The sequence below is a fragment of the Epinephelus lanceolatus genome, chromosome 9, assembly GCF_041903045.1.
Source record: "Epinephelus lanceolatus isolate andai-2023 chromosome 9, ASM4190304v1, whole genome shotgun sequence".
NCBI classification, from domain to species: Eukaryota; Metazoa; Chordata; class Actinopteri; order Perciformes; family Serranidae; genus Epinephelus; species Epinephelus lanceolatus.
Genome location: NC_135742.1, coordinates 925,989 through 952,356, shown reverse-complemented (window position 1 = coordinate 952,356; position 26,368 = coordinate 925,989). Strand labels below are relative to the sequence as shown.

At 45.1% G+C, this 26,368-nt stretch overlaps 1 protein-coding gene across 5 annotated transcripts; it reads left to right on the top strand.

The window, feature by feature from the left end:
• The first annotated feature begins 1,562 nt into the window (after positions 1-1,562).
• Positions 1,563-25,961, top strand: tsc1a (TSC complex subunit 1a). 5 transcript variants are annotated; one of them, XM_078171130.1, is made up of 22 exons: positions 1,563-1,614; positions 5,686-5,803; positions 5,944-6,047; positions 6,165-6,317; positions 6,421-6,565; positions 6,678-6,832; positions 11,241-11,314; positions 12,024-12,211; positions 14,290-14,360; positions 14,696-14,807; positions 14,898-14,986; positions 15,079-15,160; positions 15,426-15,724; positions 16,062-16,222; positions 17,197-17,267; positions 18,985-19,151; positions 19,300-19,482; positions 20,645-20,755; positions 20,979-21,101; positions 21,539-21,726; positions 23,511-23,645; positions 23,725-25,961. In XM_078171130.1, the coding sequence occupies exons 2-22, from the start codon at positions 5,695-5,697 to the stop codon at positions 24,248-24,250; spliced, it is 3,246 nt and encodes a 1,081-aa protein (XP_078027256.1). In that variant the 5' UTR covers positions 1,563-1,614; positions 5,686-5,694; the 3' UTR covers positions 24,251-25,961. The 5 variants fall into 5 exon arrangements, with proteins under 5 accessions (XP_078027256.1, XP_078027257.1, XP_078027255.1 ...); XM_078171131.1 differs by having other exon boundaries at positions 14,696-14,816; positions 17,197-17,240; XM_078171129.1 differs by having other exon boundaries at positions 14,696-14,816.
• Positions 25,962-26,368: the final 407 nt, after the last annotated feature.

Genomic DNA, 26,368 nt, shown 5'->3' with positions numbered 1-26,368 from the left:
GTGAACAGGTGAACTGATGACAGGTGAAGTGATGACAGATGAACTGATGACAGGTGAATTGATGACAGATGAACTGATGACAGGTGAACACGTGAACTGATGGCAGGTGAATTGATGACAGATGAACTGATGACAGGTGAACAGGTGAACTGATGACAGGTGAAGTGATGACAGGTGAACTGATGACAGGTGAACAGGTGAACTGATGACAGGTGAACTGATGACAGGTGAACAGGTGAACTGATGACAGGTGAACTGATGACAGGTGAACAGGTGAACTGATGACAGGTGAAGTGATGACAGGTGAACTGATGACAGGTGAACAGGTGAACTGATGACAGGTGAACTGATGACAGGTGAAGTGATGACAGATGAACTGATGACAGGTGAATTGATGACAGATGAACTGATGACAGGTGAACAGGTGAACTGATGACAGGTGAACAGGTGAACTGATGACAGGTGAAGTGATGACAGGTGAACTGATGACAGGTGAACAGGTGAACTGATGACAGGTGAACTGATGGACAGGTTAACTGATGAACAGGTGAACAGGTGAACTGATGACAGGTGAACAGGTGAACTGATGACAGGTGAACAGGTGAACTGATGACAGGTGAACTGATGAACAGGTGAACTGATGAACAGGTGAACTGATGACAGGTGAACTGATGAACAGGTGAACCGATGACAGGTGAACTGATGACAGGTGAACAGGTGAACTGATGACAGGTGAACAGGTGAACTGATGACAGGTGAACTGATGACAGGTGAACAGGTGAACTGATGACAGGTGAACAGGTGAACTGATGACAGGTGAATTGATGACAGATGAACTGATGACAGGTGAACAGGTGAACTGATGACAGGTGAACAGGTGAACTGATGACAGGTGAATTGATGACAGATGAACTGATGACAGGTGAACAGGTGAACTGATGACAGGTGAATTGATGACAGATGAACTGATGACAGGTGAACAGGTGAACTGATGACAGGTGAACAGGTGAACTGATGACAGGTGAATTGATGACAGATGAACTGATGACAGGTGAACAGGTGAACTGATGACAGGTGAATTGATGACAGATGAACTGATGACAGGTGAACAGGTGAACTGATGACAGGTTAAAGTATCATGGCAGGATATGAAGGGGTGATCCATAAAAGGTTCTGTTGTTCACAAGACAGATTTGTGAAAAACTGTGTCAGGAAACAGTTTAGGAATAATGTTTCTCATTAACACACGAACATATGAAGCTCTCTTTGCTCAGTGTGAATTAAACCTGCTTTTAAACTGTTTCATTGTTGGTCTGTTTATTATTTTTATTTTGTCCTGTGGAGCATTTTTCTCCATAAATAAACTTTATCATTATTATAGTTGACACTTGGTCACCTCGCTAACACTGGAACATTTCACACTGAAGTTGATTAATTAATTAAATTCAAACCACTCTGTTTACATCGAACACAAGCTCTCAGTGGAAACTTGTTTGTCCCACCGTCTCTTCTGACCTTGAACGCCTCCTGACGTAGATCGACAGATTCCAGCGGTGGGCGGGGCTTCGTGTTGCTCAACATGGCTGCGCCCTGCTCGGATCAACAGGTCTGAAGGTAACCGAGTCACACTCAACTTTGTAACGTTTGTTTTTAACGGCAGTAACCCGGTAAAGTCTGTTTGTGTGTGAACACCGGGACCTACCGGAAAGCTGCGGGCGGGAAACTGACGCTGTCAGCTCCGTTAGCTAACGTTAGCTCACTCCAAAACACACAGCAACTGTTAGCACGTTAGCTTAGCACCCCTGCTGTTAGCTGTGAGCTAATGTGGAGGCTAATAATGCTAACGGTTAGCTTCAACCTGAACTCTGACGTCACGTTTATTTTATTACGTATCAGCTGTGACGTTACACTGAGAGATACACAACACACACAGAGTACTGAGGACTTTACTACTAACGTACCTTAACTTAAGGTGTTTTATCCAAACAGCTCAGAGTCCTTGTTCACCTGTTTGTTTAATAAGTTCATGTTCCTCAGTGAGAAAGTGCTCTGTGTCCTGTGCAGCTGACCGTAACACCTTAAGTTAAGATTTTTCTCTTTTAAGTCAGAGTTAAGGTTTCCTTAAGATAAAATCAGATGTACCAAACACGTCTTTCCCTTCAGGTTTCCTTAAGATGTTTACTTAAGTATGCAAGGTCTCCACCTAATATTTGTCTTATACTTGAGGAATCCCTTAAAGCTGGTATGACTGTTGTGCAAAACACCTTAAGTTAAGATTTTCCTTGAAGTCCAAGTTGAGGTTTTCTAATATCGGTTTTAGGGCCGTAACGGTACATGTATTTGTGTCACGACCCTGTACCGAATTATTGGGCGCAGGATATTATTTTATTTTATTTTGTTTTATTTTAATTCCGTTTTTGCGAGCCGAACCATTTAAAATATCTAGTTCCCCGACGGACATAATTGAGTGATGGACCGAGTCCGACCGTAAATCTCCGCTTTCACTTTGTGCGGCGCATTCTCGCATTTTGACAACATGGCAAGTGAGCCTGATGAACCTGGGCCCTGTATCATGAAGTGAGATCAACCTATCCTGGGTTGACTAACCCTAACAATGGCAATCAGGATAATCGGTATCACGACGCTGGATATCAACTCGGTAACTCAAACCAGAGTTGCTTTATCAAGAGCCGTGAACGCGCACGCAGTGGACCAATCACAATCATGAGAGAAGCGCAGCGTCACTGAGCGTCACTGAGCGTCCTCACAGAGCGCCGTATGTGAGGAAAATAAAGTATTTGTAGTGAGGATCAGAGATTAATTCTACTAAAATATGAGGAGGAGAAAAGCAACATTAGAGAAAAGGCCAACACCGTGGCAGCTGCAGGAGGAGGAAACATGCGTGGCAACGCATAACGGGATGAATAATGTTTAGTTTCAGTTTAGATTAGTTTATTTGCACATAATGTTAAAAACAGACAGTATAACATTTACAAGATCAAAAAAAGAAAAGTGCCGGAGAGGTTAGAAACCACTAAAAGCTTATCAAAGAAATTCCCCTGTCAAAACATCAATGAAATCACATGATAGAGAAGAAAAAAAACGGGTGAGGAAAGAAGAAATAGAGGAGGAGAGAGGGAAAAATCAAGACAAAACAAGGCAGCAAATAAAATGATGTGCAGGTTAAATGACTCATCACTGGTTCAAGTAGCTACAGTACCTGTACCTGTACATCTGACACTGATCACACCCTTGAATCCCATGAAATCAATGCTGCGCAGATGAATTGCGTGTATTACAATTATCGTCTAACATCATTGTGTCTGATAAATTGGTCTTCTTTGTCATAACGTTATATATGCTACAATAAAGCTTAAAGCTGACGCCACAATTAAATCATATCAACACCAAATTGATAGTCTGAATAAAATCATCCTGATATTGAGCTGTGTTAGAAATTAACAGCTGCGCAGAAATATAGCTAGTGTCCCTCTTTAAAAAACAAAAAGGAAAATCCCTCAAACACCATGAAGTGTAGACATGATAGGCTACTTTCCACATTTCCAGCAGCAAAGCTGTCAATTAGGCCCATTATCTTTAACAGGGATCATTTCCTCCAACAAAACAAAATGTTGGCACTAATTAATGGTGCTATTAAGTGTCTGCAAATGATCAGTTTCTTTCTTATGAAGGGGTGGGATGAAAGTTCCACTTCTTTCCACTCCTTTTTGAACAATCTTTTCATTGTCTGTTGTTGTTGCTTTCTTTTCTTTTTAGTGTTCAAAATAAACTTTCAAATCAAAATCAATCAAATGAATTAAACTTCCCGTCATGACTGGGCTGCATTTCTGTCAGCCATCAACAGCTGATTGGCCAGTGGGTGGTGCTTTTTATAGGATCAGATTCAACCCTGAACTTACCCTGCTCCGGAGCAGGATAGCCGTTCAGAGTAAGTTACCATGGTGATCTACCCCGATAAGAACTGAACCGGCTTCGTGAGACCGAAAACCCAGAGTTAACCCTGAAGTTACCGCGCTAAGACATTAATCCTGCTTCGTGATACAGGCCCCTGAAGACCCACCCGCAAACCTTAAGTCCTCCGTTTGGGAACACTTTGGTTTCAGGGTAAAATACGAAGATGGAAATAAACAAGTGGACAAGACAAAAGCAGTGTGCCGACACTGCAGAACAGCGGTCGGGTATGTACTTGGAAACACGTCTAACATGCTAACGCATCTAAAGCGTCACCACCCGAGTTTGAACATTAACCGGCACGACTAGAAAAAGCAATCTGGTGCAAACTACGATATCGTCATCGTTTAAAAAGAAAGAGCGTTTCCCTGACCATCGCGCTAAAGAAATAACCAACGCCATTGGAGTTGAGTAAAATTGTTTAAGCTGCACTTTAGATATAAGCATGTTTTGTTTACTGCATTTTAACAAAGTGGGAAAGCTAAGTAAGTTCCTAGTAAAACTGAATCTGAGCATTTTTCATTCAAAAAATGTGTTAAAAAAACAGCAGGATTTTATTTTTCACTTTTATATTTCTATTTTCATTCAAACAATGTGAAAAAGCAGGATTTTATACATATTTGTTTCATTCAAAAATTGTGTAAAAAGAGTTAACTGCTGTGGTGGTATGTTTTAATAAGGTTACCAATAAGTAAAAGATATTTAATAGTTGTCTATTTTTTTCATTACTGTACCGAAAAAAACGAACCGTGACTTGTGTACCGAGGTACGTACCGAACCGAGATTTTTGTGTACCGTTACACCCCTATCGGTTGTACAAAACTTGTCTCTTCTGCTCGGTTTCCCGACAATGTTCACTTAAGTATGTAAGGTTCTTCCTTATCTTTGTCTTTTACATAAGGAATCCCTTAATGTTAGTTAAATTATCAAACAAAACATCTTAAGTTAAGATTTTCTTTAAAGTCCAAATTAAGGTTTTCTTAAGGTAAAATCAGTTGTACAAAGCACGTCGTTTTCTTAAGGTTTCCTTGAAACGTTGACTTAAGTATCTAAGGTCTCCCCCTTATCTTCGTCCTATACTTAAGGAATTCCTTAATGTTAGTTAGATTGTTGCATAAAAGACTTAAGGTATCACAAGCGCCAGTGTAAACAAACAGTTACCATGTAAACTGCAGAATTTTACCGCTGTTATGTCTCTTTCAGTGCAGTAAATGCCTTAATGTTTTACCTTAATTAAGGAAACCTGAGGGATTCTGTGCAACATGCAAAAGCTAGCTAAGAAGTTATTAACCCTTAGGTGTCATACTTAAGAGCACAGAGTGAAAATACTTCATCACAAGTGAAGAACTGATGTCAGACTTTGTCCTCAGTCAAAGAACTGAAGTGTCAGAGAATACCTGTTGGTTTTAATACTGCGTGTAAATATCAGATTATCACGTGACAGACTCACCTGTCGGCACCTGCTGACACGTGACATCATAAAAACATGTTGTTTGATAAGTTCACCTGTAAACACAGAAACATGACGGCATCTCATCCTGATGACACAAACCTTGTCACAGAAAATAATAAAACCATAAACATAAACATAAACAAAACACGTCTACATCCCATAATACACCTGAGGAAGACAACAGGAAGAGGAACTCAGGTGTGTGTGTGTGTGTGTGTGTGTGTGTGTGTGTGTGTGTGTGTGTCTGTCTGTCTGTCCAGGTGTTCAGGATGTCCAGTCAGCAGGTGAGTATCGCTGAGCTCCTGCTCTTATTGGACAGTTCAGAGCTGCAGGAGGCGGAGCAAGTCAGAGCAGCAGTCAACCAGCAGCTGAGTACAGGTGAGTCCACCTGTCTGTCTCCACCTGTCTGTCCACACCTGTCTGTCTGCACCTGTCTGTCTCCACCTGTTTGTCTCCACCTGTCTGTCCACACCTGTCTGTCTGCACCTGTCTGTCTAATGTGTAGTGTCTCCTCTCAGACAGAGGAGGTGCTGTCCTCTCCTCTCTGGTGGAATATTACCTGGACTCGTCCTCCTCTCAGGTGGTGCTCCTCCTCTCCTCCATCAGAGAGCCTCATCACAAGGTCAGCTGACTCTTGTCTCCTCACACTCCTCTTACTGATCACAGTATTGATCAGTGTATTGATCACAGTATTGATCAGTGTATTGATGATGATAACCGTGTTGTACTGGTCCTTCAGCCTCTGCTGGAGAAGCTGAATGAGACTCTGAACAGACCTGGATCCAGACTGGCTGCTCTGACCCTGCTGGGTCACCTGATCAGGAAACAGCCGCCATGGGTTCATCACATCAGCCGCTCGCCGCTGCTGCCGTCGCTGCTGCGCTGCCTCAAGGTACTCACACTCATATTAATACTGTGTTCTGTCAGAGTCCTCATCAGAGATACACCTGAGTCTTGCTGCTTGTCGTTGTCTCACGGTGTGTTTGTGTCCTCAGACAGAGACGGACGTGGTGGTCCTGATCACTGGAGTCCTGGTCCTCATCACCCTGTTACCCATGATCCCTCAGGCCGGGAAACAACACATCTACGACTTCTTCGATGTGTTTGGACGCCTCGCATCCTGGAGCTACAAGAACCCTGGTAACACACACATACACACACACACACACACACACACACACACATTAAACTAATTGACCCTGAGGTGAGTCCAGGTCCTGGACTGGTATTGGCTGTTCTCTGTCCCCTACAGGTCATGTACCTGTGGTCCACCTGGTCCACCTCCATGCAGGTGTGTACTCTCTGTTCCACCGTCTGTATGGGATGTTCCCCTGTAACTTCATCTCCTACCTGAGGCTGCACTACAGCATGAAGGAGAACCTGGACACCTTCCAGGAGGTCGTCAAGGTCAGTACGGACCAGGACAGACCAACAGAGACCAGGACAGACCAACAGAGCACGCACACGCACTGTGAACAGACTCACTGTAAACAGACACACTGAACAGACTCACTGTGAACGGACACACTGTGAACAGAGTCACTGTAAACAAACAGACGCACTGTGAACAGACACACTGTGAACAGACACACTGTGAACGGACACACTGTGAACGGACACACTGTGAACAGAGTCACTGTAAACAGACACACTGTGAACAGAGTCACTGTGAACAGAGTCACTGTAAACAGACACACTGTGAACAGAGTCACTGTAAACAGACACACTGTGAACAGACACACTGTGAACAGACACACTGTGAACAGAGTCACTGTGAACAGACACACTGTGAACGGACACACTGTGAACAGAGTCACTGTAAACAGACACACTGTGAACAGAGTCACTGTAAACAGACACACTGTGAACAGACACACTGTGAACAGACACACTGTGAACAGAGTCACTGTAAACACACACTGTGAACAGAGTCACTGTAAACAGACACACTGTGAACAGACACACTGTGAACAGAGTCACTGTGAACAGACACACTGTGAACAGACACACTGTGAACAGACACACTGTGAACAGACACACTGTGAACAGACACACTGTAAACAGACACACTGTGAACGGACACACTGTGAACAGAGTCACTGTAAACAGACACACTGTGAACAGACACACTGTGAACAGAGTCACTGTAAACAGACACACTGTGAACAGAGTCACTGTGAACAGAGTCACTGTGAACAGAGTCACTGTGAACAGACACACTGAACAGAGTCACTGTGAACAGACACACTGTGAACAGACACACTGTGAACAGACACACTGTGAACAGACACACTGTAAACAGACACACTGTGAACGGACACACTGTGAACAGAGTCACTGTAAACAGACACACTGTGAACAGAGTCACTGTGAACAGAGTCACTGTGAACAGAGTCACTGTGAACAGACACACTGTGAACAGACACACTGTGAACAGACGCACTGATTCAGGGGCCTGTGATCGATATGAGCCAATATCATCTGATCATTGAACACAGTCTGTTACAGAAGAAGCTGCTGCAGCTTAATTTTTACTTTTGGTCATGAAATATAGAAATAACACGTAAATAATTTATTTATCTGTAACCACTTAAGAACAGTAAAGTTGACTTTAACCTCCACTAACACAGAAAACAGCACATGGGATCAGCTAACCTTCAGGGCTTTCTGTCAGAGACCTTTCTGTAAGAAATATTGTCATTTGAACCCAAACTAGGGGTGATAATGGTACACAAAAATCTCGGTTCGGTACACAAGTCACGGTTCGTTTTTTTTTCAGTACAGTAATGAAAAAAATAGACAACTATTAAATATCTTTTACTTATAGGTAACCTTATTAAAACATACCACCACAGCAGTTAACTGTTTTTACACAATTTTTGAATGAAAAATATAAATATAAATTTCTTTTTTAACAGTTTAACTCAATTAAAATAAAAAGTATAGTGCAGCTGGTCAGCTTTAAAGCCTGCTCAGATTCAGTTTTACTAGGAACTTACTTAGCTTTCCCACTTTGTTAAAGTGCAGTAAACAAAACATGCTTATATCTAAAGTGCAGCTTAAACACTTTTACTCAACTCCAATGGCGTTGGTTATTTCTTTAGCGCGATGGTCAGGGAAACGCTCTTTCTTTTTAAACGACGACGATATCGTAGTTTGCACCAGATTGCTTTTTCTAGTCGTGCCGGTTAACGTTCAAACTCGGGTGGTGTCGCTTTAGATGCGTTAGCATGTTAGACGTGTTTCCAAGTACATACCCGACCGCTGTTCTGCAGTGTCGGCACACTGCTTTTGTCTTGTCCACTTGTTTATTTCCATCTTCGTATTTTACCCTGAAACCAAAGTGTTCCCAAACGGAGGACTTAAGGTTTGCGGGTTGGTCTTCAGGTTCGTCAGGCTCACTTGCCATGTTGTCAAAATGCGAGAATGCGCTGCACAAAGTGAAAGCGGAGATTTACGGTCGGACTCGGTCCATCACTCAATTATGTCCGTCGGGGAACTAGATATTTTAAATGGTTCGGCTCGCAAAAACGGAATTAAAATAAAACAAAATAAAATAAAATAATATCCTGCGCCCAATAATTCGGTACAGGGTCGTGCCGAACCGAAAGTCGTGTACCGAACGGTTCGACACAGATACATGTACCGTTACGGCCCTAACCCAAACCATCATCTTTTTCATAAAACCTGAAGACAGACGTCTCCAAACAGCCATAAAACGCCAACATCATTTAACAGCAGTTAAAAATGATTTCTCATTCTGATTCTGATTGCATAAATTAGCCCAGCAGCTAACAGAGTTTTCCTCTGCTTGTAGCTGAACAATTTACATGAATTTACATTTTCAGTTGAACATTGTAGAAACAGCAGCTGATGTTTCTGCAGAGAGAAGTTAGTGGAGTGAGACGCTCGTGTCCTCAAACAGCATTGTTTACATACGACATGTGTTCGATCTGTTGATTCGTATTTTCTCCATCATCCAAAATATTTCCACTCTTTCGATTTATTCCCGAGTTAATAACGTTATCATCATCGTCTCTCTCTCAGCTGCACGCCATCTGCCTGCTGCTGTTTGACACTGACAGGGAGTTTCAAAATAAAAGTGTTTCCTAAAGATGATGATATGAATCGATGTTTTCACTTTGCATCAGTGACACTAAAACCTGATGCATTATACTTCCTGTTTACATCCTCCATTTTATCAGTTCTTAAACTCTGAGAACTTAAAGTTAGACGAGGAGCACATGATACACTTAATAATTTATTTAAACGTTCATGTAAATGTTAGCTGTGTTTTTCTATAAGATGTTTTTAGTCTTAAATTCTGAGTGTGAATTTGTTACATTATTGATCAGCAGCATGAGACCAGTGGACGTGTTGGCCCAGTGTCAGCTGCCGCACTGGTTTCCAGAACAGAAATAGCTGCAGTGACGAGCAGCTGCTGTGTTTCTCAGATAACATGAAACTCAAACCTGCAGCAGAGACTCAGAGGCTGCTGCACACACAACACACGTTTAATATCATCATCTTCAGTGTGTCTGGTTTTCTTTAGTAATCTAATGATTGACCTATCACACAGGTTCATGTTGTCACCACCTGTTTTAACCCTTTGAGCTCTGCAGTAGAAATGATCCATCAGTTCCTGCAGTGGTATTTTTACTTATTGTGATGTCACTTCCTGGAGTATCTTCTAACGCTTCATATCCCTAAAATCTGCACAACATGAGCTAAAGGGTTATGTATATAATAAAACAAAATTATTGATAAAAGTATTAAAATCGTTTCAAAAATAAAAGAAAATATTAAAAATCTGACATTTTTTATGAGATCCTGATCCAGACAGCAGTAAAGTTGCCATGTGATTTTGTTGCTGTTGTTTGTTTGCGGTGTCCTGGAACATAAACAGCAGACGCCAGAGGAGACCGAGCCATAACATGGAGAGCGACAATATGTGGCAACTTCCTTCAGGATGAGAACGAGTTGGATATTGGTGATTTAAAACTGTGAGACATCTGCCTGAATTAGTTTCCAACATATCTAGAAACTGGGAGAAATCAAGACTTTGATACGGAGCTGTTGAAGATTATAGCCGTGAAAACAGCAGATATTCACATGAGGTATCTTTTGGTGTCTGCTGTTTATGTTCAAGGACACCGCAACCAAACAACAACAACAACAGCAGCACACGAGAACTTCCTCCTTGTCTAGATCAGGATCTTATAGTTACAAGATCTTATGTCATAATTATAAGATAAGGCGTCAGTTTTTTTAATCGTTCAGTGAATACACTGCGCTTCTGTATAAAGACGTTTTGATAGCTTCATCATTTATTCTTCTGCTGCCACCGTGTGTTTTTGTGTAGTTTTGCACCACATGAGACATAATGTAATAAAAACAAGATTACAACGTGATGACCGAAGAAAGAAGCTTCAGCCTTCTGCTGCAAAAAGAATGAATGTTGTAGCTATTATGGATTTTATTTTAGATTAATGTAAACAGTCCCGCTGTCTGCGAGGCGTCTGTTTTTACTACACTACCCATGAGCCTCTGCTGCTGTTGCTGTGGAGATTAAGTGTGACAGTAAAAAGATTTAAACTCCAGAATCTTTCCTCAGCAATAGAGGCATCATCTTTAGCCCTGCGTTAATGTGACGCTCTGTGATTGGCTGTTTGTTAGTGAAATGCACCCTGAGAGTCGTAGTTGACTTTCCTTCTTCCTGTTCTCTGAATTCTGTTAAACTGAAGGATCTGAAACTGAATGATGACAAAGACATGGAGTTTGTTCACTGAGGAAAATCTATCTCTCTGTCTTGTAGCCGATGTTGGAGCATGTCAGGGTTCACCCAGAGTTGGTCACAGGGACTCAGGACTATGAGCTGGACCCGTCCAGGTGAGTACACAGGTAACACACACAGGCCTGAACCTGAACCTGAACCTGCTTCGTGTTTGTTTTGAATTTTACTTTCATTTATCACATTGAAACCAACGACAGAAGTCTCAGCAGAAAGAAACCAGTTTTGTACTTAAAATCCATAAACACAGATATACATGACATCACCATCACCGACTTCTGATTGACTTGCTGTTTGTCTCAGGTGGAGGTGCTCTGATTGACTTCCTGTTTGTCTCAGGTGGAGGTGTTCTGATTGACTTCCTGTTTGTCTCAGGTGGAGGTGTTCTGATTAACTTCCTGTTTGTCTCAGGTGGAGGTGCTCTGATTAACTTCCTGTTTGTCTCAGGTGGAGGTGCTCTGATTAACTTCCTGTTTGTCTCAGGTGGAGGTGTTCTGATTAACTTCCTGTTTGTCTCAGGTGGAGGTGCTCTGATTAACTTCCTGTTTGTCTCAGGTGGAGGTGCTCTGATTGACTTCCTGTTTGTCTCAGGTGGAGGTGTTCTGATTGACTTCCTGTTTGTCTCAGGTGGAGGTGTTCTGATTGACTTCCTGTTTGTCTCAGGTGGAGGTGCTCTGTTTAACTTCCTGTTTGTCTCAGGTGGAGGTGCTCTGTTTAACTTCCTGTTTGTCTCAGGTGGAGGTGTTCTGATTAACTTCCTGTTTGTCTCAGGTGGAGGTGTTCTGATTAACTTCCTGTTTGTCTCAGGTGGAGGTGTTATGAAGTCCATGACATTGTGATCGAGTGCTCCCGAGTGTCTCTGGATCCTCTCGAGTCGTCCTGTGAGGAGGACGTGTACTCCTCCCTCAGAGACCCTCCCCCCTCCCCATCGCCCTCCCCCCTCCCTCACCTGAACGTCACCTCCAGTCCTCACCACGCTGACATCATCAGCTCAGGTAACACACAGTTATTACTTTATTACTTAACGTCCAGGTGAAGCAAAAATAAACTTGTGGCTAACAGGCTAACATTAGCTCAGGGTACAGTTAGCTCGTTTGACATCACTCTTGGCTAGCAGAAAGCACTTTGTACTGTTACATCATATATTGTTGACTACAAACCTTTTGTCATGAAACATACGTTAGCATCACGGATCATCTTAGCAGGGGAAGTTATTTGATAAGCAAGCCAACTGATACGTCCACTCAGGTAGTATTTTGTTAGCGATAACGTTAGAAAGCAAGCTAGCTTAGGTTAGCCATCTAGCTGTGACTAAGCTACGCCACATAGAGCTGGTGTTGGTTACTTCCTAACGTTAGCTGATAAAGTCATTTGCAAACAGTAAGCTAGCTAATTAACCAGCCAGATCAGATCATTGACATTAATCACTCAAGACAGTATTTTGCTACGTTGGCTAGCTAGCAATTTGTCCACATTTGCAAGTAAGCTAATGTTAGCTAACATCAGATAGCTAAAAATACATATAGGGTGACCATATTTTGATTTCCAAAAAAGAGGACACTCGGCCGGCCACGACATAGCCTACTTAAATGATACTCACAGTTTACTCAAAGATGCCTTATAATTTTAATATATTTAAAATTTATATGTATGGATAGAAAATTCAGTTATATTACAAAATAATATCTCTCAAAGACAGAAATTCAGATAGGCCCCAATAGGGGACACATACACACACAAGAGTGTGGCGATCCGAGCCCGACTGTACCCGACAGGTCGGGCCGGGTTTGGTCAAAAATGTAGCTATAAATTGTATTCGGGCTTGGGTCGGATTCGGTCAGCTTTCAGTGAAAATGTAGTGTAAAAATAAATAAAATCCTATTGTCTGTCCTGTTTATTGCTTGGGCACTGTTATTTACGTGACAACACCTGAACACAACACACACAGACACACATTGGCTGTTTGTTTCTACCTCTCCCCTCTCTGGAAGTCTCGGACCTCCAGCCGCCCGCCGCCGCCTTGATTAAACGCTGAAAATAAAATAAAAGAGGGAGACAGGTTTTTCCTATTTTATCTTATTTTGTTTTATTTCTCCCTCTCCTCTGGCTAGAAGCATCGGACCTCCCGCCGCCCGCTCCCGTCTCAAACACGGAGGTCTACCTCTCCGCAGCTGAGCACCCACGGCGCACGCCCGGCCTGTTAAATAGCCTGTAACCACTGTGTGACACAAACTCGGTGCTTTGGTCATTAAATAACGTCGGGCTCGGTTCGGGTTCGGACAGAAATATGCTGCCCGTGCCGCACTCTAACACACACACACACACATACACACATACACACAAACACACGGAAAACCGGACATTATCATCAGTTTACAAAAGACCCCCGGATGGGACGTGAAAAGTGGACATGTCCGGACAAAAGAGGACGTTTGGTCAGCCTAAATTACAGTATCACAATATATTTCACATGTCAGCTGATGTACGGCTGAATTTAATAGATCTTTTGTTCATTTAACCAAAAAATGAGCCAAGATTTATTTAGACAGCAGATTGGACCTTTAGCCGTTGTAGCAACTCAAGTTCAGTCTGCGCTAACCCCAGGCTGAACGTGCTACAGGAGCTAAGTGAAGGTCCGTCTCTGTCGGGCTAGTGCGTCAAAATGTAAATAACAGAAACACACCATGTGTTGACTCTGTGCTGTGGTGGGTGACGGATGTTGGTTGACGTTAGTGGACTCTGGTTCTTAGCTAACTCTGCTAGCACACTGTTAGCGCTGCAGCGGAGCTAAAGAGAGGTAATACACTGAGGAACACACAAACATCAGATCCTCTGGATTTTCCTTGAAAAATAATTTTGAGTCCTTCACATAGAAATCAGTCAGCAGGCTGTCAGAGGAAACAGAGACAGTGAGGGACGGGCTCACGTCACAGCTGTTCACCCACTGCAGACAAAACATGATTAATACATATAAACATTTACAAACAGAACATTTAACTGTTTTTTTAAATCACCTCAGAATTCACTGAGTCTGTTTTTAAAACTATAAATTATTGACTGTGCTAATCAACAGGAAGTTCAGTCTGTCCTTCGCTGCTGTCTGGACGTCCAACTCAGCTGACTCTCAACAACACCTACACACAGGTAATACTCCTCCTTGCTACCTTCCCTCCTTCCCTCCTCCCCTCCTTCCCTCCTCCCCTCCTTCCCTCCTTCCCTCCTCCCCTCCTCCCCTCCTTCCCTCCTCCCCTCCTACCCTCCTTCCCTCCTCCCCTCCTTCCCTCCTCCCCTCCTCCCCTCCTTCCCTCCTCCCCTCCTACCCTCCTTCCCTCCTCCCCTCCTCCCCTCCTTCCCTCCTCCCCTCCTCCCCTCCTCCCCTCCTTCCCTCCTCCCCTCCTTCCCTCCTTCCCTCCTCCCCTCCTACCCTCCTTCTCTCCTTCCCTCCTTCCTTACTAACTACATATTGCTTGTGTGTTCAGGCTGATGATGTCACATGGAGTCCCTCCTCACAGTGTGGTTTGTCGACGCCCCCTCCTGAACCTGCTGCTACAGGCTCCGCCCACCCACTGAGCAGGACCACCTCCATCTCAAGTGAGAGAGGTGAGACACTGTGAGACACAGTGAGACAGGTGAACCTGTCTCACTGTGTCTCATACATGTCTGTCTCCGTTGTGTCTCCAGGTGTGAAATGTCCCCCATCAACCACCGTCCCAGTGACGCCGCTGGTTGAAGACCAAGATGGCGGTCTGACTCCTGACAACAACAACCAGGTGAGGTCAGGACGGCAGGTGGACCCTCAGCTCCGTCCTCCGTCTCACTGGAAGGCTTTTATTTTGAAAGGGTCTCTGTCTCTTCCTCCCAGGTGAAGCTGCTGACGGAGCTGATGGGGTCGTCCACTCAGCCAGTCACAGAGAAGAGTGATGTCATCAATAACATCACTGAAGGTGAGCTGATCAGCTGATTGATCACTGCTGACACAACAACAACAACATGAACTTTATTTTTTCAGCTCTTTAAGAACAAACTGCTGAAATCTGACAATTATAAAAAACAAATGTCGTCTCAACTCAAGGTCCACTTCCTGTTGTTTTCTGGAGCTTTCAGCTTCCTCTCATGGTTGTCATCAGCAGGTGGAGTCAGTGAAGATCCTTTTGTTAAACTACCTTTTAAAACTGAAGTAAACGTTCTTCTTCTTCTGTTTCTCTGCAGACGTCAGACCCCAGCAGCCTCCCCCTTCCTCCTCCTCCTCCTCCTCCTCCTCCTCCCATCCTGTCCTCCTCACCTCCACCCCCGGCCGTGACAACCCCTCCTCAGGTTCAGCCCTCCCCCCTCCTCCTTCCTGCTCCATCTCCCTCTCCTTCACCCCCCCTCACCCCTCCACCACCGCCCACACATCAGAAGAGGGAGGCCCCGCCCCTTCCGCTCTGAGCCCCGCCCCTCCGTATGAGCCCCTGTTTGAGCTCGCTCTGCCCCGCGCCGCCACGCTGTTCATCGGGAGGAAGACTCAGGTAAACTGACGCAGACCAGGTCAGACAAACAGGAGGGGGCGGTACGGTGGCCCTGAGGGCAGTTTCCAGGGCGACACTAAAAACTGATAAGAACCACTAATGAAACAGTTTGACATTCATTCTGGTTCTTGAACATTACTTGGGGACAGCTGTCAAAGTACCTACAGCCAGTGAACGCACCGTCAGCCTGTTTCAGAGTTTCATCACATTATTTGAACTGGCAGGCTAAAAATGAGCTAAAGGCTAACGCTAGGTTAATTCTAACGCTAACCTAAGGAGGCGGCAGCAGACAAAAGTGACCAGTCCAGTCTGATGTTTGTGTTTCTGTCTCCTGCAGGAGGCGCTGGAGAGAGCAGCAGAGGAGCAGGAGATGGGAGGAGGAGGAGGAGGAGAGCAGGGGGAGGACAGGGAGGAGGAGCAGACCTGCGTCTCTCCTCTGGAGGTTTTGGATCAGCTGATCGTCCACGGACACGACGCACACCAACACCTCAGCAGGAGGTGAGACTGTTACCATGGAAACTAAGACAGCCAAAATCAAAGTCCAGTTCAGGACTCTGCACAGATACAGATGTTTAAACAGATGTTTTCAGCCGCTCGTCCACAAACACGATCTGAAGCCTCTGCTGCACAGAACGCCACCAACACCTGCAAACACCTGCCGTTGTCTCTGGGCCCGAACACGCCGCGTCTTTAACCGCCTGGAAAACTCAAGGTCGGCGCAGGGCGCGGCAGCAGCTTGTGTCTGAGGTTGCTAGGCAACCATAACCAGCACCGTATCACAGCCTGTTTTCCTGAAACCCTGAGGTCAGAGCTGATCTACTTCCTGTGTGTGTGTGTGTGTGTGTGTGTGTGTGTGTGTGTGGGACAGATGTGACGCTCTGACAGCTCTGCACTAACATGATCAACTTCTCCTCCATATTTATCACACACTGATATTTACAGGACAGATATCTGAGGGCTGTGATTGGTCGGTCGTGAATTTAGGGTGCTCAGTGGGTGGAGCAGGCATACCATGTATAAAGGCAGTGTCCATGGGTTTGATTCCAGCCTGCAGCTCTGAATGGATGAACGGAGGCGTCTGATGTTGTTGCTCCACCTCAGTCTGCGGTTTAAAGTCGGTCAGAAACCAGCAGGTGGAGGGAAACTTTGAATGTCCAGAGCTCCTCCATCTTTATCTCACCAGTGACGAGAGCTCCAGCAGCATCACTTCCTGTGTGACGAGGGGAAACTGAGGGTCAAACACCGGCGAGTATCTGGAGTCGCTTTTGTGTTTCAGTGTGGACGGAGATATTTTAACAAATGAAGGTCGTGAGGACAAAATGTTTTTATAAACAAAGAGGGAAAATATCAGTTTAAAATAAAATCTGTACCTGTGCAGAGCTCAGCTGACAGACGTCTGAACTACTGTTTGTACGTCACTGACAGTATGATGTCATAATCATGTTCTGTGTGTGTGTGTGTGTGTGTGTCAGGTTGTCGGCGGTGAATAAGTCGATGGATCGGAGTCATTTTGGAGGTAAACAGCAGAGCATGAAAACCAAAGGTACCAGAAACTAACAGTGATGACACTCTGACTCATTAACACTCACTGATTGATCGATTATTGATTGATTGAAGTCTTTATCTGTAAGCTGATCGTCCCGAATCAGTTTGATGTTTCTATGAATGGTGTCTCTCTGCAGCTGCGTGATGTCTAATCATCTCTCTGTAAATCAGACCCAGGGTCAGTGTCAGTGTGTTTCTACCTGGCAGGTGTCACACAGATCCAACACATTAAAATGACATTTCATGTCACCAGATTTAATACACAGTTTGTCCTCCACTGTTGACGCACACAGTTTGGGACACATCTTTAAAACCACACATCAGGACTGTAACACATGACTCGGATTCAGACCCGACCAGTTCACTCAGTGTCGATCACATCGATCACTGCCTGTGTGTTTGTCAGTATGGAGGAGTTTGATCAGGCTTCACTTCAACATGTCAACACATCAGAGCTAAAGGACCGACGACACTGAACTAACATTTGAACTCAACACTTGGTTCACAGGTTTCAGTTGAAGACTTTTTTTCTGCACTTTCATTTTTTAGAGTTTTAGAGTTAAACTGACAACAAAAACAAATCTAACATAAAATATATAAATTATACTGAAGAGAAACTGAAATGCAGAACTTTGTTTCTGCTCCCATCGTCAACAGGTTTCAGTTAAAGATGAATGAAGTGTTTTTCTATAGCACCTCTGTAGATCAGGGTGCTGCAGACAGAACAGAAGTGATCAGAGACGACGTGGTCAGTGACATCAACAACATGCACATAAACACCCTTTCATAGAATTAAGTCGAGGGTCGATGTGTTGGTCCTTAACATGAAAACAGTGAGATGAGAAAACAACATGCATCATAACTGGAAGAAACATGAGATACAAACTCTGAGAATTCAGAGAAGAAGTTTGCACAGTGTTGGGGGGGCGATGGCGGAGAAGCACTCGGCCTTGACAGTGACTCAGCTGCACATTCACAGCAGGTGAAAAACCTCGGCCTTGAGGAATGAATGAAACAAAAATCGGGGGAGCTTCAATAAGACAGAGTTAGTAAAGGACGACCAGGTCTCAGTTAAAATGTGAAGTGTAATTTGTCTGTTTGTCCTCAGTGCTCAAATAATGGATAAAAACATCTCTGACTTTTTCAGCGACCTCACCTGCAGGCAGACGTGACATAAACATGATGACAGTGTTTGTGTCATTACTCTCACTGCCACAGGGGGGAGACAAAGATCTGCAGATGTTAGTTTGATGTCTGTCTGACAGCAGCTGTGACGTTTGTTCTCCTGTGACGTCGTTTCACCTGCTGCAGGTTTTTAAACTGTGTCCGAAGTGTTCACTCAGCATGTTCATGATGGAAGTGACTTTGTTCTAACTGGTAAATCATTACTAACCAGTTTAACCAGTTTAACTGCTCGTTCAGCATCATGGTTTGGTTCTTTGTTAGAACAGAGTCGCTGTGAGGCTCCACACTCAAACATCTCTGATTCATGTTTGCTCAGGATGAACTCTGGTGACGTCACGATGTCAGCAGCAGCTTCAGCTCAGTTTGCTCTGAAACACTCTCATTAAATATTCACGTGATGAAGGTTTTATCTGATCTCTGTTTTTTTATAAGTTGCTGAAATCATAAATTTATAAATGTCAGACCTGATTTCATCAGGAAATACAATTAAATGATCCTCGTGTCTGATTGTGTGTGTGTATGTGTGTCAGGCCCCGCCCAGGGGGAGGAGCTTCAGTCTCTGAGGAGCCAGCTCTTATTGGTCCACAGTCAGCTGCAGTACGAACGCTTCAAACGCCAACAGCACGCCGTCAGAAACCGCCGCCTGCTGCGGAGGGTCATCAACGCAACCTCGCTGGAGGAGCACAGCGTCGCCATGGTAACAAACACATGTAAACACTGTCCCGTTACTGCTGTCTGTTTGTACACGCAGAGACCTCTGATGCCTCCTGCAGGACAAACAGACATGACAGTCATTCACTGTGTGTGTGTGTGTGTGTGTGTGTGTGTGTGTGTGTGTGTTGCAGAAGGGTCAGCTGAGCGCTCAGGACGAAGAGATTCGCTGTCTGAAGTTGAGTCTGCAGGAAGAACAGAGACGATACACACAACTGCAGCAGGACACACAGACACACACTGAGCAGCTGAATACACACATCAGACAGCTGCTGCTGCAACAACAGGACGAACTGAGGGACAGGCAGAGACTGCAGGTAACAATACACACCTTTATACACATGAATACTTCCAGTCCAGTCCCTCTGGAACCAGCAGTAAGCCTTCAGACATGGTACCTAGACCCTCGGTGTGTTCAGACAGTCCTCTTAAATGTGGGCGGGGTTGTTGTCACTCACTGCTCCGTCCAGCACTCGCTGTATTTCCTCATCAGCGGTGACACAGATGGAAGTCTGCACCTGGTTTATCGTCCACAGAACGAGGCTGCACGCCCACATTTTCACAACAAAATAGAACAGGCTGCAGTGAGAGTCTCTCTCCATGGGATATTTAAAAATAGCAGCTTTGTGCATTTAGTCCTTCTCAGGCAAGCTCAGGGGTTTAGTGTTGCTGTAGCCCACAGGAAGTGAGGATTAGAATATATGACCTTCACATAATCCGCTCCAAATTCATCTATATTTTTAAAGTCATTACTAAAAGTGTGTGTCATATAAAAACTAAAGTGATGGTCAAAGTTGTCACAGTGAAATTTAAGGTGTGCTGATGGATTCACGTCATCAACTCATGCATTGAGTAACATTACAAGTTAACGTTCCACCTTAAAAGTTGCCGGCAGTCGGCCCAGTGAATGAAGTTATTTTTTTCTCTTTCATTTTATAGTTGTAGTTTACTGATGTATGAACAGAGGTTACATAAAACCAGAGTGACCGTCCTCTACTGACCAATCAGACTGCAGGGTTTCTAGCTCCACCTTTTAGTACCAGATCTGTGTGCTAGGTACCCCAACAGAGGGGGGACCAAACATGGGGACGCTAAGGAACGCTTCTGTTGGGACCATCCACAACTTTTACTGTGGAGACAGAAACTATAAACTGAACTGATGTGAAGTGAAGCTGCTGCTGGAGACGAAGCTCGACAGAAACAAGTTCACACTTCTTCCCCGTTAAAGGGTTTTTTTTGGGGAGTTTTTCCTGATCAGCTGTGAGGGTCATAAGGACAGAGGGATGTCGTATGCTGTAAAGCCCTGTGAGGCAAATTGTGATTTGTGATATTGGGCTTTATAAATAAAATTGATTGATTTAATACACACACAGAAACACACAGACAACCAGAGACACATCGTCAGTATAAAGATATGTGTTGGTCCTGTGCTGTGATAGGCTGTCTTTGAACCAGCTGTGCTGTGATTGGCTGTTGCAGAGTGAGCTTCAGGAGTGTCACAGCAGGCTGAGGGATCTGGAGGCGGAGCTTCAGAGAGCCAATAACAAGGCTTACAATGCAGAACACCAGCTGACGGAGCTGTCCATCAAGGTGAGGCTGATTATTGATTATTGAATATGAACAGTCATTGATGATGTAATGTATCAATAAATCAGTTTGTAAAACTTTGATAAAAGTCTCTACTGAAACATGTGGAGGTTCATCAATACTGCTGATCAGGTTTATACACAGTGTTCTAAATGTTTATGATGAAGAAGATGATTTGTTACTGTGTGTGTGTGTGTGTGTGTGTGTGTGTGTGTGTGTGTTGCAGCTGTGCAGCAGTGAGCAGCTGCAACAGCAGATCTTCTTGTTGAACCAGCAGCTCGTCCTGATGAGACAAACTAACAGAGCTCTGAATGACCAGCTGGAGGGAGGAGAGACACACACACACACTGTGAGCACACACACACACACACACACACACACACACGTATGAACACATCCACATGTCACAGCTGAGATATAAAACACAGAGGAATCAAAGTGAAGATGAATTCAGACACGGCTTATTGTCAGATTTAAAGTCGTCAGATTAAACCTGCTGATGTTTGTGTTTGTTTATTTATTTGTTTACAGACACACACACACACACACACACACACACACACACATTAATAAGCAGCTGTGAAGGCTCCGGGGTTAAAGGTTAATGTATGGAGACACATTATTGTTATTATCATTATATAGTGTGTGAAGGAGCTGACACACAGCTGTGACTCCGCCTTCAAAGAGACGTCACATGGTTCACAGGTACGGGTGATACATGTGGTGTTCAGAGACACCGTGTTCCTCTGAGTTTTCACTGTGTGTGTGTGTGTGTGTGTTGGTCAGGAGGCGTCCATGCTGCAGTGCAGTGTGGGTAAGGAGTACCTGCGTCTGAAGGACAGTGACGTCCAGCACAGACAGAAGCTGGAAGCAGCCAATCACAGGATAGCAGAGCTGGAGGGTCAGCTGACCAAGAAGGACCAGCTGATCCTGGACCTGAAGAAACTCCTGGAGGACACCAAGGTCCAGAGCAGGTCAGAGACACACAGAGGGACAGACAGACATAGTCGTCCTGCTGAGGGACAGACAGAGGGACGGACAGAGGGACAGAGGGGACGTCTCTCTAAACTGTCATCATGATAAAATAAGAAACACTTCCGTCCCGTCTGAGGAAACTTAGACGTGTCCTCAGGTGAGAGACTCTAGTGTCTCACTGTCCATCAGACACGTTAAAAAGTAATGATGACAGGGTGATGACAGGGTGATGACGTGGTGATGACGGGGTGATGACGGGGTGATGACAGGGTGATGACGTGGTGATGACGTGGTGATGACGGGGTGATGACGGGGTGATGACGTGGTGATGACGGGGTGATGACGTGGTGATGACGGGGTGAGGACGGGGTGATGACGGAGTGATGACGGGGTGATGACAGGGTAATGACGGGGTGATGACGTGGTGATGACGGGGTGATGACAGGGTGATGACAGGGTGATGACGTGGTGATGACGGGGTGATGACGGGGTGATGACGTGGTGATGACTGGGTGATGACAGGGTGATGACGTGGTGATGACGGGGTGATGACGGGGTGATGACGTGGTGATGACTGGGTGATGACAGGGTGATGACGTGGTGATGACGGGGTGATGACGGGGTGATGACAGGGTGATGACGTGGTGATGACGGGGTGATGACAGGGTGATGACGTGGTGATGACGGGGTGATGACGGGGTGATGACGTGGTGATGACTGGGTGATGACAGGGTGATGACGGGGTGATGATGTGGTGATGACTGGGTGATGACAGGGTGATGACGTGGTGATGACGGGGTGATGACGTGGTGATGACGGGGTGATGACGGGGTGATGACAGGGTGATGACGTGGTGATGACGTGGTGATGACGGGGTGATGACAGGGTGATGACGTGGTGATGACGGGGTGATGACGTGGTGATGACGGGGTGATGACAGGGTGATGACAGGGTGATGCTCCCCAACAGGATACGTGGAGACAAACCGTGACCTCTTCCTCATCATAATAATCAAGTGGTGTCTGTGCCTAAATGAACCACACATTAACCACAGTGTTGTTGAAACATCAGGTTTCAACACAAACGTATCTGTGGTTTAAACATTAAATGCCAACATTTATTTTCTGGTGATTATCCATAGTTGATCATCGGTCCACTCTCACATCTCACACAACATGAATGAGGAAAAAAAGAACTCTTTTAGAAAGAGTGTCATATATTTTTTTATATATTTCTCAAACTGTTAAACTGTTAAATTTATACAGTAGTTTATTTAAGTATTTACGGAATATTTTATCACATAATATCACGATTACATCACATCTGATTCAGAGTTAAGTTCTTTCTGTGTGAACACTCTCAGCCAATAGATCTGACTCTGAGTAGATGAGTTTGGCGTCTCAGTAATCACCTGACCATGTGACACCTGTAGACACTGTAGATCACATATGTCATACATCATGTATGAAGGTTCAGACAGTTTTAGACATACTGTATATAATAATCACCAGAGAACATCAGAAACAAGTTGTATCTGGGACGCACTCAGACGACCAGCTGTGACTCGCCATGTTTACACGTTTTTTATTTATTTATTCAGTTTAGAGTCACAGGGACGACGCACAGCAATAAACATCTCTGTAAATGTGCCAGTTTAGCCGTACTGGCTAATTTTCAACTGTAGTCCTCACTGCTCATGTATCACGCAGACGTCATGAGACGCTGGCGTGTCTGTTAACATGTTGACGTGTTGTGTGTGTGTGTGTGTGTGTGTGTGTGTCAGAGGCGAGCTGTCGGCCTGTGAGAGTCGCTACGTCGCTCTGAGGAGAGTCACCCAGACGCTTCAGACCGAGACGCTGCACCTGTACAGCCAGCTCCACCTGGACGCTCACACGCACAGCCGGCCTCAGGATGTCAGGTAAGCCATGGTGATGTCATCACTTACAGCTGATGATGTCAGTGCTGTGATCATGTGATGTCATCTGTCTCACCCTCAGGCCAAACGGGGGCAGCGTTGCCTTACCAGCTCCTGAGGGCAGCCACAAGCCCCGCCCCTCCTCCTCTTCTTCTGTTGGTATATTAAATGGAGCCGTGGAGACCCTCTCCACCTCCCCCCTGCACCTCCCTTCCTGCTCCTCCTCCCCCCTGTCCCTCTCCCCTATCGACTCCCCCCTCGCCGTCGGCTCCTTCCTGGAGCAGCATGCACGGCAGCTGTTCAGACCAGCCAATCAGAGCCAGGAGGAGGAGGAGCAACAGGAGGGGGAGGAAGAGGAAAAGGAAGAGGAGGTGGAGGAGGAGGACGAGGAGGAGGTCCAGCCAGACAGCCCTCCTCTGGGTCAGGAGGCGGAGGAGGCCAACTTCCTTGCAGGAAGTCCTCAGACGGTGCCTCCAAACCGCGCTGCAGCTCCCAGCCTGCCTCCCTCTGGACCTCCTGCGCCTCCTGCTGACCTGATGCTCGCCGTCCGACAGAGGAGACACGAACTCAGCATCATGGACTACGACGAGACGCTGCCAGAGTACTGATGGAAAGTTGACAAGAGGCTGATGGAGGGTTAACAGGAGACTGATGGAGGGTTGACAAGGGACGGATGGAGGGTTGACAGGAGGCTGATGGAGGGTTGACAGGAGGCTGATGGAGGGTTGACAGGAGGCTGATGGAGGGTTGACAGGAGACTGATGGAGGGTTGACAGGAGGCTGATGGAGGGTTGACAGGAGGCTGATGGAGGGTTGACAAGGGACGGATGGAGGGTTGACAGGAGGCTGATGGAGGGTTGACAGGAGGCTGATGGAGGGTTGACAAGGGACGGATGGAGGGTTGACAGGAGGCTGATGGAGGGTTGACAGGAGGCTGATGGAGGGTTGACAAGGGACGGATGGAGGGTTGACAGGAGGCTGATGGAGGGTTGACAGGAGGCTGATGGAGGGTTGACAGGAGACTGATGGAGGGTTGACAAGGGACGGATGGACAGCTGACGGGGGGTTGATGGAGGGCTGCGACTGAAGGTCCTGAATTTATCTGATGAGTGTGATATTTTATGTTTGGAGGGATTTTTAGTTGCTGTCTGAAAACAAATTAAAGCCAAAAATAACGACAGAAAACATGTTTTTTAGTGTTGATGAATTAGGAAATAAGCTAACAGCAACTATGCTAATCATGCTACGTTAGCTGTAACATGAAACTGTCTCTCCTCTGCAGCTCGCGGTGCCACAGCAGCATCAAAACACTACATGAGACCTGCTGCTGTTTTTATTGCCAATATTTAATCTGTCCACCGGGGGCAGCAGAACACGCTGATCAACAACACAACATCTGACATGTTATCATCTCCTAAAGTAGCTGTGGCTAACGTGTTAGCAGCAACATGATCATCCCATTAACAGTTGTGATAATCAGTTGTGGAGTTCCTCAGGGTTCAATCCTTGGTCCTTTGATTTCTTCATTTTACATGATCACATGACATCAACCATCAGGCCCCTCCTCCTCGCCAGACTGTCAGCAGCTGCAGCGTCTTCTGTCTTAATATACTCAGGATTATTTTACAGAGTATTGGTGAAGACACTCAGTTGTGTGTAGCACATTAAAGCCTTAATAATCCAGTGAAACATGATCTCCCGACCTGAAGCTTCATCAGACAGAAACCTGGCCGAAGCCTTCAGAGACTAAACTACCAGCCGCCAGCCTGTAAACCAGAACCAGCTGGTCCGCGGTGACATGTCAGAGCAGCAATCGGCCTAAACCATGGTGTGATTGGATGATTATTGTTCCTGTAAACTGACATAAATGTTCCTTATTCTGGTTAAAGTTTCTCCTCAGGTTGACAGCTCAGGACACCAGACGAGACAGTGGCAGATCCAGGACGGGTTAGACGAGCTTCACAGAGTAATTATGGGAAATACTGTTAAACTGCTGCTTCCAGCCTTTATGCTAAACTAAGCTAAGATAACTGTGTCCTAATCCCTGAGACATGAGATTGACAGAGAATGTTTCCAAAAATGTCAAACTGTCCCTTACAGCCAGCAGCTTACGAGGATCAGTTTGATTTCAGGGTGTGACCTTCACCAAAGACCTCCTGTTGTCCTCTGCAGGACCGAACCAGCTGATTAAATCTGAACCAATCACTAACCATCTCACCAGCATGATTCTTTTCATGGAAACTTCACAGACCTGCTGTCAGCTGTTCAGAGACAAATATTAAACTGTGAACATCAGAAATAAAAACTTCTATAATCTCATGTTTGTGTCCTGATCAGTGATCAGTTATTGATCTGCAGTCGTCATCAGGTTTAAACCAAAATATCCAAGTCCAGCATGATTCAGTGTAAATGGTGGTCGACCTGCAACTCAGGTATTTCTGGAGCCCTTACATTTCTGAAAGATGACTTAAGGGTTTCTGCAGTTATCATGTTGTCACCTGTTAAAGACCTTGCAGGATGTTTAAAGAGCAAACAGAAGCTAACAAATGTAGCTACGTAGCATTTAAGACAAGATGATCCTTTATTTGTTCGACAGAAGCATCAAAGGGACAGAGTGAACAGGAAGCATCAGTTGACAGAAATAAAACACAAAGGAATATATAAGTTCACAAAATAAGTGAAGTGTACAAAAACAGAGCAACATCATAAAGAATCAAAAAGAAGCA